The sequence below is a fragment of the Oncorhynchus nerka genome, linkage group LG26 (assembly GCF_034236695.1).
Source record: "Oncorhynchus nerka isolate Pitt River linkage group LG26, Oner_Uvic_2.0, whole genome shotgun sequence".
NCBI classification, from domain to species: domain Eukaryota; kingdom Metazoa; phylum Chordata; class Actinopteri; order Salmoniformes; family Salmonidae; genus Oncorhynchus; species Oncorhynchus nerka.
Genome location: NC_088421.1, coordinates 18,099,640 through 18,115,314, shown reverse-complemented (window position 1 = coordinate 18,115,314; position 15,675 = coordinate 18,099,640). Strand labels below are relative to the sequence as shown.

The 15,675-nt window shown below is 41.9% G+C and overlaps 1 protein-coding gene across 2 annotated transcripts in view; it reads left to right on the top strand.

Moving 5' to 3' along the window:
* Nucleotides 1–11,298, top strand: part of LOC115110452 (phospholipid phosphatase-related protein type 5-like) — a 58,258-nt gene extending 46,960 nt beyond the window's left edge. Inside the window, exons 5-8 of one of the 2 annotated variants that reach the window (XM_029636122.2) lie at nucleotides 5,357–5,607; nucleotides 5,756–5,932; nucleotides 6,917–7,044; nucleotides 7,809–11,298. In XM_029636122.2, the coding sequence (XP_029491982.1) occupies nucleotides 5,357–5,607; nucleotides 5,756–5,932; nucleotides 6,917–7,044; nucleotides 7,809–7,917 (665 nt within the window). In that variant the 3' untranslated portion in view covers nucleotides 7,918–11,298. Of the gene's footprint in view, nucleotides 1–5,356; nucleotides 5,608–5,755; nucleotides 5,933–6,916; nucleotides 7,061–7,808 lie in introns of both variants that reach the window. The other variant, XM_029636124.2, reaches the window with a different exon arrangement.
* The last annotated feature ends 4,377 nt before the right edge of the window (nucleotides 11,299–15,675 follow it).

Genomic DNA, 15,675 nt, shown 5'->3' with positions numbered 1-15,675 from the left:
GAGAATGCAAGTAACACAACAATAAAACAGGAAGAGACATGAGAATGCAAGTAACACAACAATAAAACAGGAAGAGACATTAGAATGCAAGTAACACAACAATAAAACAGGAAGAGACATGCCTCAGCAGTTTGTGATGGTGATGGCTAAAGCTGGTGAGAAGAATTTCATACTGTCACACCCTGACCATAGTTTGCTTTGTATGTTTCTATGTTTTGGTTGGTCAGGGTGTGATCTGAGTGGGCATTCTATGTTGGATGTCTTGTATGTCTGGCCTGATATGGTTCTCAATCAGAGGCAGGTGTTAGTCATTGTCTCTGATTGGGAACCAAACTTAGGTAGCCTGGGTTTCACTGTGTGTTTGTGGGTGATTGTTCCTGTCTCTGTGTTTTGCACCAGATAGGACTGTTTTAGGTTTTCGCACGTTTGTTGTTTTGTTAGTTTATTCGTGTACAGTTTCTTTATTAAAGTACAATGAATAACGACCACGCTGCATTTTGGTCCGCCTCTACTTCACCTAAAGAAAACCGTTACACATACATACAGTTGAAGTCGGAAGTTTACATACACTTAGGTTGGAGTCATTAAAACTCATTTTTAAACCACTCCACAAATTTCTAGTTAAAAATACTATAGTTTTGGCAAGTCGGTTAGGACATCTACTTTGTGCATGACACAAGTAATTTTTCCAACAATTGTTTACAGACAGATTATTTCAGTTATAATTCACTGTATCACAATTCCAGTGAGTCAGACATTTACATACACTAAGTTGCCTTTAAACAGCTTGGAACATTCCAGAAAATTATGTTATGGCTTTAGAAGCTTCTGAAAGGCTTCATTTGAGTCAAATGGAGGTATACCTGTGGATGTATTTCAAAGCCTACCTTCAAACTCAGTGCCTCTTTGCTTGACATCATTGGAAAATCAAAAGAAATCAGCCAAGACCTCAGAAAGAAAATTGTAGACCTCCACAAGGCTGGTTCATCCTTGGGAGCAATTTCCAAATGCCTGAAGGTACCACATTCATCTATACAAACAATAGTACGCAAGTATAAACACCATGGGACCACGCAGCCGTCATACCGCTCAGGAAGGAGACGCGTTCTGTCTCCTAGAGATGACCGTACTTTGGTGTGAAAAGTGCAAATCAATCCCAGAAAAACAGCAAAAGTTCTTGTGAAGATGCTGGAGGAAACAGGTACAAAAACATCTATATTCACAGTAAAACTACAAAGAGTCACTCATTGGCCCCATTACTAAGGTCACCAACACATCTATTGGTCTCGGTGTGTTTCCAAGGGTATGGAAGTCGGCCATAATAACGGCCATCTTTAAATCAGGCGACCCTGCTGACGTGAGTAACTACAGGCCCATTAGTATACTACCTGTGGTGTCAAAGGTTGTTGAAAAGTGTGTAGCAGAACAACTGATTGCCCACCTCAACAACAGCCCCTTCACATTACACTCCATGCAGTTTGGCTTCAGAGCGAAACACTCCACAGAAACGGCCAACTGCTTTCTTCTGGAAAATGTGAAGTCCAAGATGGACAAAGGGGGTGCTGTTGGGGCTGTGTTTCTGGACCTAAGGAAGGCTTTTGATACTGTTAACCATGAGATTCTCATCACAAAATTGTCCAAGTTCAACTTTTCCCTTGATGCCTTGAGATGGATGAAATCATACCTTGAAGGCAGAACTCAGTGTGTCAGAGTGAGCAATGAGCTGTCGCCCACTCGTAGCTATGATGTGGGCGTGCCCCAAGGGTCAATACTGGGGCCCCTCCTGTTCAGCCTGTACATTAATGATCTGCCTTCTGTCTGTACTGGGTCTGAAGTTCAAATGTATGCAGATGATACAGTGATATATGTGCATGCAAACAACAAGCTGCACAAGAACTCACTACTGTAATGGTCCAGGTTACAAAGTGGCCCAGTGACTCGTGTTTGCATCTCAATGTGAAAAAAACTGTTTGCATGTTCTTCACAAAGAGGGCAACAGATGATACTGAGCCAGATGTCTATGTGTCAGGGAAGCTCCAGGTGGTATCCGATTTTAAGTACCTTGGCATCATACTTGATTCCAACCTCTCTTTTAAAAAGCATGTGAATAAGGTAATTCAAATAACCAAATTCAACCTAGCTAATTTCCGATTTATACGAAATTGTTTGACTACAGAGGTAGCAAATCTGTACTTCGAAACTATGATACTCCCCCACTTAACATACTGCTTGACTAGTTGGGCCCAAGCTTGCTGTACAACATTAAAACCTATTCAGTCTGTCTACAAACAGGCTCTCAAAGTGCTTGATAGGAAGCCCAATAGCCATCATCATTGTCACATCCTTAGAAAGCATGAGCTCTTGAGTTGGGAAAATCTTGTGCAATACACCGACGCATGTCTTGTATTCAAGATCCTTAATGGCCTGGCTCCCCTCCACTCAATATTTTTGTTAAACAGAAAACCCAGACATATGGCAGCAGATCCACAAGGTCTGCCATGAGAGGTGACTGTATAGTTCCCTAAGGAAAAGCACCTTTAGTAAATCTGCATTCTCTGTGAGAGCTTCCCATGTCTGGAATACACTGCCATCAGACACACATAACTGCACCACATATCACACTTTCACAAAATGCTTGAAGACATGGCTAAAGGTCAATCAGATTTGTGAACATGGTCCCTAGCTGTGTGTTTCCGCTTTCCATGTTGTCTGTTGTCTGTAGCTTGTGAGGTGTGGAAACACTTTGTTGCTTTTATGAATTTTGTCTTGCTGCTTTTTGTTCTGTCTGTATGCTACGTCTTGCTTGTCCTATGTTGCTCTGTCTGTATGCTATGTCTTCTTGTCCTATGTTGCTATGTCTTGCTTGTTCTATGTTGCTATTGTCTATATTGTAATTGTTTTTAATAACCTGCTCAGGGACTGCGGCTGAAAATTAGCCGGCTGGCTAAAACCAGCACTTTTACTGAACCGTTGATTAATGTGCACTGTCCCTGTAAAAATAAAAAATAAACTAAACTAAACTAAAAACTAATATCGACATATCCTGGAAGGTCGCTCAGCAAGGAAGAAGCCACTGCTCCAAAACCTCCATAAAAAAGTCAGACTACGGTTTGCAACTGCACATGGGGACGAAGATAATACTTTTTGGAGAAATGTCCTCTGGTCTGATGAAACAAAAATATAACTGTTTGGCCATAATGACCATCGTTATGTTTGGAGGAAAAAGGGGGAGGCTAGCAAGCCGAAGAACACTATCCCAACCGTGAAGCATGGGGGTGGCAGCATCATGTTGTGGGGGTGCTTTACTGCAGGACGGACTGATGCACTTCACAAAATAGATGGCATCACGAGGCAGGGAAAATTATGTGGATATATTGAAGCAACATCTCAAGACATCAGTCAGGAAGTTAAAGTTTGGTCGCAAATGGGTCTGATGGGTCGCAAATGACCCCAAGCATACTTCCAAGGTTGTGGCAAAACGGCTTAAGGACAATAAAGTCAAGGTATTGGAGTGGCCATCACAAAGCCCTGACCTCAATCCTATTGAACATTTGTGGGCAGAACTGAAAAAGTGTGTGCGAGCAAGGAGGCCTACAAACCTGACTCTGTTACACCAGCTCTGTCAGGAAGAATGGGCCAAAATTTGCCCAACTTATTGTGGGAAACTTGTGGGAAGCTTTCAATTGTTTCAACAATTTAAAGGCAATGCCACCAAATACTAATTGAGTGTATGTAAACATCTGACCCACTGGGAATGTGATGAAAGAAATAAAAGCTGAAATCAATCATTCTCTCTACTATTATTCTGACATTTCACTTTCTTAAAATATAGTGGTGATCCTAACTGATCTAAGACAGAGAATTTTTACTAGGATTAAATGTCAGGAATTGTGACAAACTGAGTTTAAATGTATTTGGCTAAGGTGTATGTAAACTTCTGACTTCAACTTTATTTGCATGTTCATCACTTTAGTTTATTTTAGTTTATTTTATTTTTACAGGGACAGTGCACATTAATCAACGTTTCAGTAAAAGTGCCGGTTTTAGCCAGCCGGCTAATTTTCAACCGCAGTCCCTGGGCAGGTTATTAAAAACAATTACAATATAGACAATAGCACCATAGAACAAGCAAGACATAGCAACATAAGACAAGCAAGACATAGCATACAGACAGAGCAACATAGAACAAAAAGCAGCAAGACAAAATTCATAAAAGCAACAAAGTGTTTCCACACCTCACAAGCTACAGACAACAGACAACATGGAAAGCGGCAACACACAGCTAGGGACCATGTTCACAAATCTGATTGACCTTCAGCCAGGTCTTCAAGCATTTTGTGAAAGTGTGATATGTGGTGCAGTTATGTGTGTCTGATGGCAGTGTATTCCAGACATGGGAAGCTCTCACAGAGAATGCAGATTTACTAAAGGTGCTTTTCCTTAGGGGAACTATACAGTCACCTCTCATGGCAGACCTTGTGGATCTGCTGCCATATGTCTGGGTTTTCTGTTTAACAAAAATATTGAGTGGAGGGGGAGCCAGGCCATTAAGGATCTTGAATACAAGACATGCGTCGGTGTATTGCACAAGATTTTCCCAACTCAAGAGCTCATGCTTTCTAAGGATGTGACAATGATGATGGCTATTGGGCTTCCTATCAAGCACTTTGAGAGCCTGTTTGTAGACAGACTGAATAGGTTTTAATGTTGTACAGCAAGCTTGGGCCCAACTAGTCAAGCAGTATGTTAAGTGGGGAGTATCATAGATTTGAAGTACAGTTTTGCTACCTCTGTAGTCAAACAATTTCGTATAAATCGGAAATTAGCTAGATTGAATTTAGTTATTTGAATTACCTTTTTCACATGCTTTTTAAAAGAGAGGTTGGAATCAAGTATGATGCCAAGGTACTTAAAATCGGATACCACCTGGAGCTTCTCCCCTGACACATAGACATCTAGCTCAGTAGCATCTGTTGCCCTCTTTGTGAAGAACATGCAAACAGTTTTTTTCACATTGAGATGCAAACACGAGTCACTGAGCCACTTTGTAACCTGGACCATTACAGTAGTGAGTTCTTGTGCAGCTTGTTGTTTGCTCTTTGCATGCACATATATCACTGTATCATCTGCATACATTTGAACTTCAGACCCAGTACAGACAGAAGGCAGATCATTAATGTACAGGTGCAATTTATGGTGATCATGAAGGCTTCAGGTGATCATGAAGGCTTTTGCAATTTCACAACTCAGCTGATAACAGCGGCTCCCAGGTAGGCTGGGGGATAACTAAACTCCTCCTCTTTTAGTTGGCTGTCATTGCTCTCTCTCGCTCTTTCTCTCTTTCTCTCTCCCTCAGGGGTGTTCTCCTTCGGCCTGTTCACCACCACCATCTTTGCCAACGCGGGTCAGGCGGTTACAGGAAACCAGACGCCTCACTTCCTGTCTGCCTGCCGGCCTAACTACACGGCCCTGGGGTGCACATCCAACATGCAGTACATCACCCAGCCCCGTGCCTGCACTGGAAACCCCCTGGTAGTGGCATCCGCACGCAAATCCTTCCCCTCCAAGGACGCAGCCCTCAGTGTCTACTCTGCAGTCTACACTGTGGTAGGTTCTGGTCTGGGGAGTAGGAGTTTGGACAGTTTGATACACATGTTATGGTATACCACCCTATAGTATAGAATTGATACCCAGCCTACAGTATTACAATTCCTGACAGTCCTCCTGGTCTCCTCCCCCTACCTGTCTGTCTCAGATGTATGTGACGCTGGTATTCCGGACCAAAGGCACTCGGCTGACCAAGCCTACAGTCAGCCTGACCCTGCTATGCCTGGCCATGCTGGTGGGAGTGGTCAAGGTGGCAGAGTACCGCAACCACTGGGCCGACGTCCTGGCCGGCTTCTTCACTGGAGGAGCCATCGCTGTGTTTCTGGTGAGAGGGAGCGAGGGGAGGGGAGGGGAGGGAAGCATGGAGGGAGCTGAGGGAATAGTGAGAGGGAGGGAGGGGAGGGGAGGGAAGCATGGAGGGAGCTGAGGGAATGGTGAGGGAGAAGAGGGTGGTTAGGGAAGTCATTATTCAGAGAGATGAGATGAGGGTGATAGAATGTAACAGTGATGTATATTGCTGACATTTTAAAGAAGAAGTTACAGGTCTGTGAGAGCCAGAAATCTTGCTTGTTTGTTGGTTGACCAAATACTTATTTTCCACCATAAATTGCAAATAAATTCATTAAAAATGTGATTTTCTGGATTTTTTTCCTCATTATGTCTGTCATAGTTGAAGTGTACCTATGATGAAAATGACAGGCCTCTCTCATCTTTTTAAGTGGGAGAACTTGCACAATTGGTGGCTGACTAAATACTTTTTTGCCCCACTGTATATCCTTGTTATTGTTTTTATTGTCTTACTATTTTGTTTTTTTTGTGTAAGTATTTGTCTTACTATTTAACTATGCAATGTTGAGAATGGGCTTGTAAGTAAGCATTTCACTCTAAAGTCTACACCTGTTGTATTCGGCACATGTGACCAATACAATTTGATTTGGTCCCCTAAAATGGGGGGACTATATACAAAAAGTTTTGTAATTTCTAAATGGTTCACCCGATATGGATGAAAATACCCTAAAATTAAAGCTGACAGTCTGCACTTTACACTCATAGTCATTGTATCATTTCAAATCCAAAGTTCTGGAGTACAGAGCCAAAAAACAACACAATTATCACTGTCCCAATACTTTTGGCATTACCTTTCCTTTTCTTATTAACTCAGTTTTTCCCTTTCTCTTTCCCTCTCCTCTCTCTCTCTCTCTCTCTATCTGTCTCTCTCTCTCTGTCTCTCTCTCTCTCTCTCTCTCTCTCTCTCTCTCTCTCTCTCTCTCTCTCTGTCTCTTTCTCACTCTCACTCCTCTCTCTCCAGGTGACGTGTGTGATCAACAACTTCCAGCAGACGAGGCCCCCTCCCCCTCCCCCGCGGCCACATCGCCCTGAGTCGGTGCTAGGCATGCCCATGGTGGCTCTGCCATGTGTGGAGAGTCCTCTCGAAAAGTTAAGTGGAACTCAGGTAAGGGGTGGGGGTGGGTGAGTGGCAGGGTTGCACACACAGGGGGGCAGACATGCACCCCTTCTCTCCCCTTCTGTCGTCCCCCCAATCCCAAAAGAGGATGTCCCCTCACAGCGCATCTCCCAGCACCACCCCCTAACCCTCAACCCCGACCAAAGCACAAGAACACCAAACCTTGTCTTTGAGCCAATAACCCTTTACTCAGAAAATGTGTGGCTCTTTAGAGGGAGCCGTTTGCAGTAGTCTCTTCCTCAGCATTCATTCACCATCCCTCAGTGGTTGAAGCTTTGAAGGTCTCTTAGAACTTTGAAGTGAATGAGAAGTGCACTGTGAGCTCTTTAGATAAGGGAGAGCAGAAGGCACTGGGGAAGGACAACCTGTTGGAAGTGTGATTCAAGGGAGCAGCTTTGAGATTGCTTGTGTCTCCTCTTGTCAGTCACCTACACTAACCCTCACCTGACCTCCTCTCCCCTGTCTCCCACCTTGCTCTTTCCCTTATCCCTCACTTGATCTCTATCCTTCTATCTCTGTCACCAGCATCCTGCACTCTCCTCCTCCTGCCCTCCCTACCATCCCTACGTTCACCAGCCATTCTGACCAACTTTTGATCTGTTTCTCTTGCTCCTCACTCGTTTTTCTTTTTTTCATCACTCTTTCTGCCCCATCTTTCTCTCTCTGTCTCTTCTTCCTCCCTCTCTTCTCTTCTGTCCCTCCCTTTCTCTTTTTCACTCCTCTCTCTCCCCTGCAGACTCCGAGGGGGTCTCCTTTCACAGAGATCACATGACCATCAGCCGTATCGGTTCCCCGCCACCCCAGATGTCCTCATTCCGTCTCGCTCCATTTCCAGCGAAGTCTAGACCAGCCACACGAACATGAACACTCACACGAACACCACTGCGCCGCCCACCCGGCAGGCCGCTACTCCACCCTCTACAGATCCTACTCCACGCAGGTCTAGACTTTCAAAACACACGCACACAAACACAACACACACAGAATACTCAGACCTCTACAAACCTCCCCCTAACCTTGTCCAAGCCCAAACCCCTGGGGGAACTGAGAGCTCTCAAAGTGAGACTCACAAAGACTTAACAGCTGTCCAGCTGAACATTCAGTACAGTGCCAGGTACAGTTATGCCTCTTTCATTTTGTTGTTTTCAGAGGCTTATTTTTTGTTTTGCAGACTTGTTTTTGAATGTGCTTCATTGTGTGAAGTACACATCTCACTGATATCACAAGGTGATGTTTCATCTTCTACGTGCTTGTAAGGACAAACTGTCAATCCATTTGACAACTGTGTTCTTTTGTGTTTTCAACTGTCTGCAATGCAGCCAGTCATCCTGAAACACTTCAGTCATTTGTGTCTCTGTACACTTTTAAGATGAACCCAAACAACCGCTGAATGAGCGCTCTCTGCTGGCTTTAGGGCTCATTTTCAGTATCCTAGAATGCGCCAGTCATCAAATATCTCAAGTGAACAAATGTTTACGGACCAATCACTTTCTGTAGCAACTGTGGTACTTAATTACTGTACCTTCCAAATACAGCATAGAGACAACACACACAGATCAGGATCCTGGTAGGTCTACACGCACCGCATTAGCTCTCTGGCAGACCTCTCTTCAGCTCTGCATGACATTACCCAGATCAAAGGATTCTGTTCATATCACTGAGGAGAAGACAATACAAGAACAAACAGGATGAAACTGCAGACGGTTTATTTTTCTCCGCTTTCGATTGGTTGCTTCTGCAGCAAGTCAGCATGAAATATATATATATATATATATATATATATATATATATATATATATACAGATTTGGTAAGACCGGATGAGACACATTTTGAAATACATCACAAGTGACAGGACATGAGCTTTGTACAGTACCAAACATTTTCTTTTACACTCAATGTATCTGGACAGGGAACCTTGGTTACCAAAGCTTTGTCATTGTGATGTCACTAAAATACTTGTTTACTTACACATCCCTTTTGCCTGGAATGGAACGGATCACATCGGCATGAAACGGATCCCATCGGAATGGAACGGATCCCATCGGAATGGAACGGATCACATTGGAATGGAACGGATCCCATCGGAATGGAACGGATCCCATCGGAATGGAACGGATCCCATCGGAATGGAACGGATCCCATCGGAATGGAACGGATCATATCGGAATGGAACGGATCACATCGGCATGGAACGGATCACATCGGCATGGAACAGAACGCCACACTGGAAAACCAAGATTCCCTGTCTCTGGGCCGTAGAGAGATATTATTGGACTTTGCCTATTCATGTGATAATGTGATTTATTTATGAGGAGATTGATCGTAGATGTATTTATTTGATGTGTATATATGGTGTGGTTACCACAAACAGTTTAATTTTGATTTGCACAGCCCTCACTCATATCCAGTGGTGTAAAGTATTAATAATTATGTATAATTATGTACTTTTTACTCCATACATTTTCCCTGACAGCCCCAAAAAATGTTTATGCTTAGCAGAACAGGAAAATGGTCCAATTCATGCACTATTCAAGAGAACATCCCTGGTCATCCCTACTGCCTCTGATCTGGAGGAGTCACGAAACACAAATGCTTTGTTTGTAAGTTATGTGAGTGTTGGAGTGTGCCCCTGGCTATCCGTAAATTAAAAAGATTTGCTTAATATAAGGAATTTGAAACTATTTCTACTTTACGTTTAACTAAGTATATTTTAGCAATTACATTTACTTTTGATACTTAAGTATATTTAAAACCAAATACTTTTAGACTTTTACTCATGTAGTATTTTACTGGGTGACTTTCACTTGAGTCATTTTCTATTAAGGTATCTTTATTTTTACTCAAGTATGATAATTGGGTACATTTTCCACCACTGCTCATATCTCACCCTCCACTTTCCACTCCCTCCCACTGGCGGATGGTTTTCTTCCACTGTTTGGTTTTCTTCTTTGTGTTGTATCCTGACTATACTGTCACTGTGCTGTGGAATGTTTCCCTCTGCTGGACAACACACACACACACGAAAACGCTCATAAGAAAACATATATTTAATATTGACAAACTCACCAAAATACACACACGTTTGGACGAACAAACACATGCTCACCCAACGAAACAAACAAACACACACACTCATTTACCTCTCCTAATCTCTAGGCTATACCTCCCCTCTTTTCCACTTTCTTACACTTAAACCTGTTTGTATGGTTTTGTAAATAGTTATTTTTTGTAATGAGAATGTGATTTTTACACAGACACCCCACTGCTTTCCTTACATTAAGTGGTTATGGAGAAATGGGAACATTAATCATATCAACTGTATTACTAAAGACAAGAGTGTATGTAAAGGTCCTGGTCCACTCTAAATCAGGCCTGGATCGGACCTCTCCTCGTTCCAAAATGGCAGCCATTCTGCATCAAACCAGGTACCCTCCCGGTCCAAGGTTGGAGTCAACCGAAGATGGCCCGTGATTTTATGCTAACAATATAATCCCCTCATGGTTTAGTTTCTCTTGTAATAGTTCACCTGCCAGTCCGTATTGGGCCAGTAACCGAAAGGTTGCTGGATCGAATCCCCAAATTGACAAGGTAAAAATCTGTCGTTCTGCCCCTAAGCAAGACAGTTAATCAATGTCATTGGCTCCCAGGGAACAGTGGGTTAAGGCAGCCCCCCATGCCTCTCTGATTCAGAGGGGTAGGGTTGAATGCATTCAGTTGTACAGCTGACTAGATATCCTCCTTTCCCTATACACCAAAGTCAGTGAATTAGGACAAAGTGCACTGTATACTACTATCACAATTTTGAGGGGGTCTGTTGCTTTTACATTTAAGTCATTTAGCAGACGCTTTTATCCAGAGCGACTTACAGAAGCAATTATGGTTAAGTGCCTTGGTCTAGGGCACCTTGTCATCTCGGGGATTCGAACCAGCGACCTTTCAGTTACTGGCCCAGCACTCTTAACTGCTAGGCCAAAACTGACAGCAGCTACAAAATACTACACAGATGGCTTGACTATGTTTGGGTCAGAATGTGTGTTCCTTGGTGCAATACAATACATCTGCAGTTTGATTTAGTTATATTTAAAAAATAATAACACGATAAATAATGCAGTAACAAAGGAAAAGTGTTTTGAGTTTTAACACTTCATTTAATCTTGTTACAACGTACCCTCTGTTTTGTAAAGATTTGTCTGATGAGAACAATAAATGGATATTGCAATAAAAAGGATGTTGAGTGTTTGCTCTTGCCTTTTACGAGGGCAGGACACATTCTGTTTTACTGTCATTGATTTTATCCTTTGACCAATCGCAATGCTGAATGCTGCTCAAATGTGGCCCAGGGTGTGGATCATAGCCAATAGGAATGTTTTATACTTTTTAATCAATGTTCTCGTTTTATTTTCTCTATTGGACATAATATGCACTTCTGCCTTAGCAACAACCTCTAAAGGCTGGTGAGAGATACGTATTACATGTAAATCATTTATTTTATTAGTCAATGCAGATCTGCAACTTCTGAGCTGATAACTCTCTAACCTCTGTGATATACAAGTTGTTTTGGATCGGTGTCCCGCTGCAGGGGTGTCAAAGTCAAATGGACGGAGGGCCAAATAAAAAAATCAGCTACAAGACGAGGGCCGGACTGTTCGAATGTTCATTGAAAATTTTTTAAATGACGCATATAGTCTAGTGAACCTAATTGAACCTACTGAAAACCTAACAAATATATTACAATATGATCAGATAAATAAAGCAATATTTTCTTATGGCTCTGTCAGTAATCTTTAATTTTCAACAGACACAAAAGACAAATTTCCTTTATATAAATATCCCCATAACATGAACATTAAATGAAAGAAACCGGTATTCAAGGCACCATCAGTAGACTATATTTTCTATTTTAGCAAAAGTGGGCTAAATTTACTTCAAAGAAAAAACAATAATAGCAATTTTCTATCATCCACTCAACTGAAATATTTTTAAAATATAATTGGATTGAAATACAAAAAAATAAAGTGCAAAAATCTATTAATCAAAGGAGGCCTCGTTTTAATTCCTCTGCCTTTTGTAGCCTTTGTTCCATGTCCATATTCTTGTTTTTGTCCGCGTGTTTCGTTTCATAATGTCGTCTCAGATTATACTCTTTCAGTACCGCCACACTTTCTCCACACAGAAGACACACAGGTTTTCCAGCTACCTTCGTGAACATATACTCCGACTCCCACCTTGTTTGAAACCCCCGGTTCTCAGTATCCACCTTCCGTTTTGCCATTTTTGATGGGTATCTGAAAGTTAATTTTACTGTGATGCTGACGACTGCTGTGCCAATAAATATTAAAATGAAGCAGCCTACTGCTCGGTGCGTCACCTTTGCATTGTGGGAAATGTAGTATTGGTGCGTGTAAAAGATCTGCGGGCTGCCGGCTTGCTGCGGGCCGGTTCTAATAATAAATCAAGATCATCCCAGGGGCCGTAAAAAACCTTCTTGCGGGCCGGATGTGGCCCGCGGGCCTTGACTCTGACATATGTGCGCTAGGGGAACAACTTCCGGTGAAACTGGAGGGCGCGTAATTCAAATCAATTCTAATAGTTCTTAAGGATTTCAAACATTTAGGTACATATGGGTCTTATATCGGCTGAAAGCTTAAATACTTGTTAATCTAACTTCACTGTCTGATTTACAGTAGCTATTACAGCGAAAACATGCCATGCGATTGTTTGAGGACGGCGCCCCACATCAAAATGTTTTTACATCGGCACAGGTTTCATACATTAACATATAAAGATTAAATATTCACTTACTTTTTGAAAATCTTCTACTGATTTGTCATCCAAAGGGTCCCAACTATAACATGTAGTGTCGTTTTGTTAGATCAAATCCTTTTTTATTCCCAAAAAGTCTGTTTAGTTTTGAGTAATCCACTCGTTCAACTTGCAGAGAAAGAAATCCAAAAATCTACCCCTAACCTTTATTTAAACAAGTCAAATTACATTTATATTTACTCCTCAGACACCCTAAAATGTAATCAAACTATAATATTTATTTTGGAAAGAAGTATGTTCAATAGGAAACCGATTTTAGCAGTTGCGCAACTTTATCAAGACGCACAAAAACAAGACTGTGTCAAGACACAAGACTTTGTCCTCTTACAAAAACTGTTATTTCTTATTTGTGAGCCTGAAACTTGAACATAGACTGCTGACACCCTGTGGAAGCCATAGGAATTGCATCCAGTGAGCTATTTTACAATATGACCTTTCTCTTGCATTTCTAAGAGGATGGTCCCTCTCAAAAAATAAATTCCGGTTGGTTTTTCTTTGGATTTTCTCCTACCTTATCTATTGTGTTATATTCTCCTACATTATTTTAACATTTCTATAAACTTCAGAGTGTTTTCCTTCTAATGGTATCAATTATCAGCATATCCTGGCTTCAGGGCCTGAGCTACAGGCAGTTTACCTTGGGCACGTCATTCAGACAGGAAGTGGAGAAAACAGTGGGCTAGCCCTAAGAAGTTTTAAAATGACCTTATTACCTCAGTACAATGTTGTTAATTACTCCCAGTAATGTCTAAAAACTAGCATACGTGCAAATTACTGAACAAGGAAACACTGTATTTTATGTTCTTCGCCTAATGGTTTCACAAATGGTAAATGTATGTTGGAATAAAATGTAGAATATATGTATTATGTGCACGCTATCATGTGATAGTAACAGCAAAGACCCTACAGACTGTCATAGCAAGGACTGGGCCTTATTGATTACGTCCGTTGACTATGCAGTGACAGTAGAAGGCCACAAGATGGCGACCTATATCAGATATTTCCACCGGTGCTATCACTGTGTTATTCAGAGGCAACGTACCTGTGTTAATAATGCAAGGTAGGCAATTATCAGAGTGCATCACTGATTACGAGGTTGTCATTCCTGTTTCTTCTAGGTGATGTTCCAATATCACAGCTGTGAACATTTTAAGGTATTCCAATGACACAGTAGCATTGGCTCTCTTAGGCTCGCCTCTTTTACTACAAATGTAGGTTTTAATTGAAATCTTAGAAAATAAACATTTGACTCACAATGATTTCAGAAGCTTCAAGACCTTTTAGAATTGCACCTGCAATTTCTAAACCTGGGTAAATTAATATAAAGAACCGAAGACTCCATGTAGAGAGGTTGAAAGACCCTATGAGGAGAAATGTTCCCCTCACAGCCGGACTCCATCTGCACTTCCTCTGGGGTTTATTCAGGATGATTTAAACCTGGACTGAGTGCTCTAAAGTGTGAACAATGTTCTGAATATCAGTTGAGAGTGTAATTATATGTGTATATTCTGCTATTGATTTTTCTTATTTCTAAACCGTGCTAAATTCATGACCCTTAACATACATAGAAGTTGTAAAACAGGTCAAATTCATATTTATTACGTTTAATAATGTCACACATTCCGAATACAACCCCAGACCCATGCTGCTCAACCCTAAAGACTCTCCAGGTGCAGTGACTTGAGGCAGCAGCAGATTCCCTTGTCAAAGAGGAAGTTATGTGTGATCAGATGAGTCACTCCATTGAGAAAGTCACACGTGTCACCATCATCATTAGCTGAAGGAGGTGAGGCAGGCAGGATGAGTCATGATGGGGAAAGAGAGAGAGAGAGATGGTGTATAACACTCTACAGAGAGGAAGGGGAGAGAGTGACAGACAGTCCCGGATGTTCCGTGGTTGATAGATTAGGTGATAGGGGTATAGAGATATAGAAAGAGATGGAGGGAAGCTGATTGATGAGAGAAACCCAGGCAATGTTCTCTGACTTGTTCTTCAGTGCTCTCACTCTCTCTCTCTACACACACACACACACACACGCCAACTGAAGGTCAATATTGATTATAATTCTTTAGTTTGGTATATCAACAGCCTTACACTCTCCATTCTTGATACAATGAAATAGAAATTATACATTTAATCAATTCTGTACCTGCATGTAAAATGCAGAGAGTGAGAAGGAAATTGTAAGAGTATCATTATAGGCAGTGTGCAATGAAGTTGTCTCCAGAACATGACTAGCAATTACATTTACCCTTGGAAAAGCATGCGCACGTAATCAGGCTATGTTTAAACTCCTATCCAGTGGAGGCACGAGGTTAATTAGTGTACATGGCTGAATCAGACATGCAGGAAGCTCAGGAATCATGTTTGTTCAGATACATGACAGTGTAGTGTCCACAGATAATGCTCACATGAAGTATTTCAACATTTACACCGCCACCCTTTACACTGCTGTGATAAACAGAGTACACTCGCTACACCTCTACTCACCACCCGCCTTTCTCTCTCTCTCTCCCTCTATTGTTTTCTATATGTCTTTCTCTCTCACCATACCCTCTCTCTCCCTCCCATTCTCAAGCACAAGCACAAGGTACACACTTCCCCCCTCTCACTTGCGCATTATATTTCCCGGAAATTGCATTTCCAGCACAGCTAGGGCCCATTATAAAGAGGGAGCGACATGCTGTAACCTTTTTAAAAAGCTATTAGTGATGCACCTGCCCCTCCCCCTTCCCAGCATCCCTCTCCACCCTTTTCTCCCATCAGCCCACTCTGCCC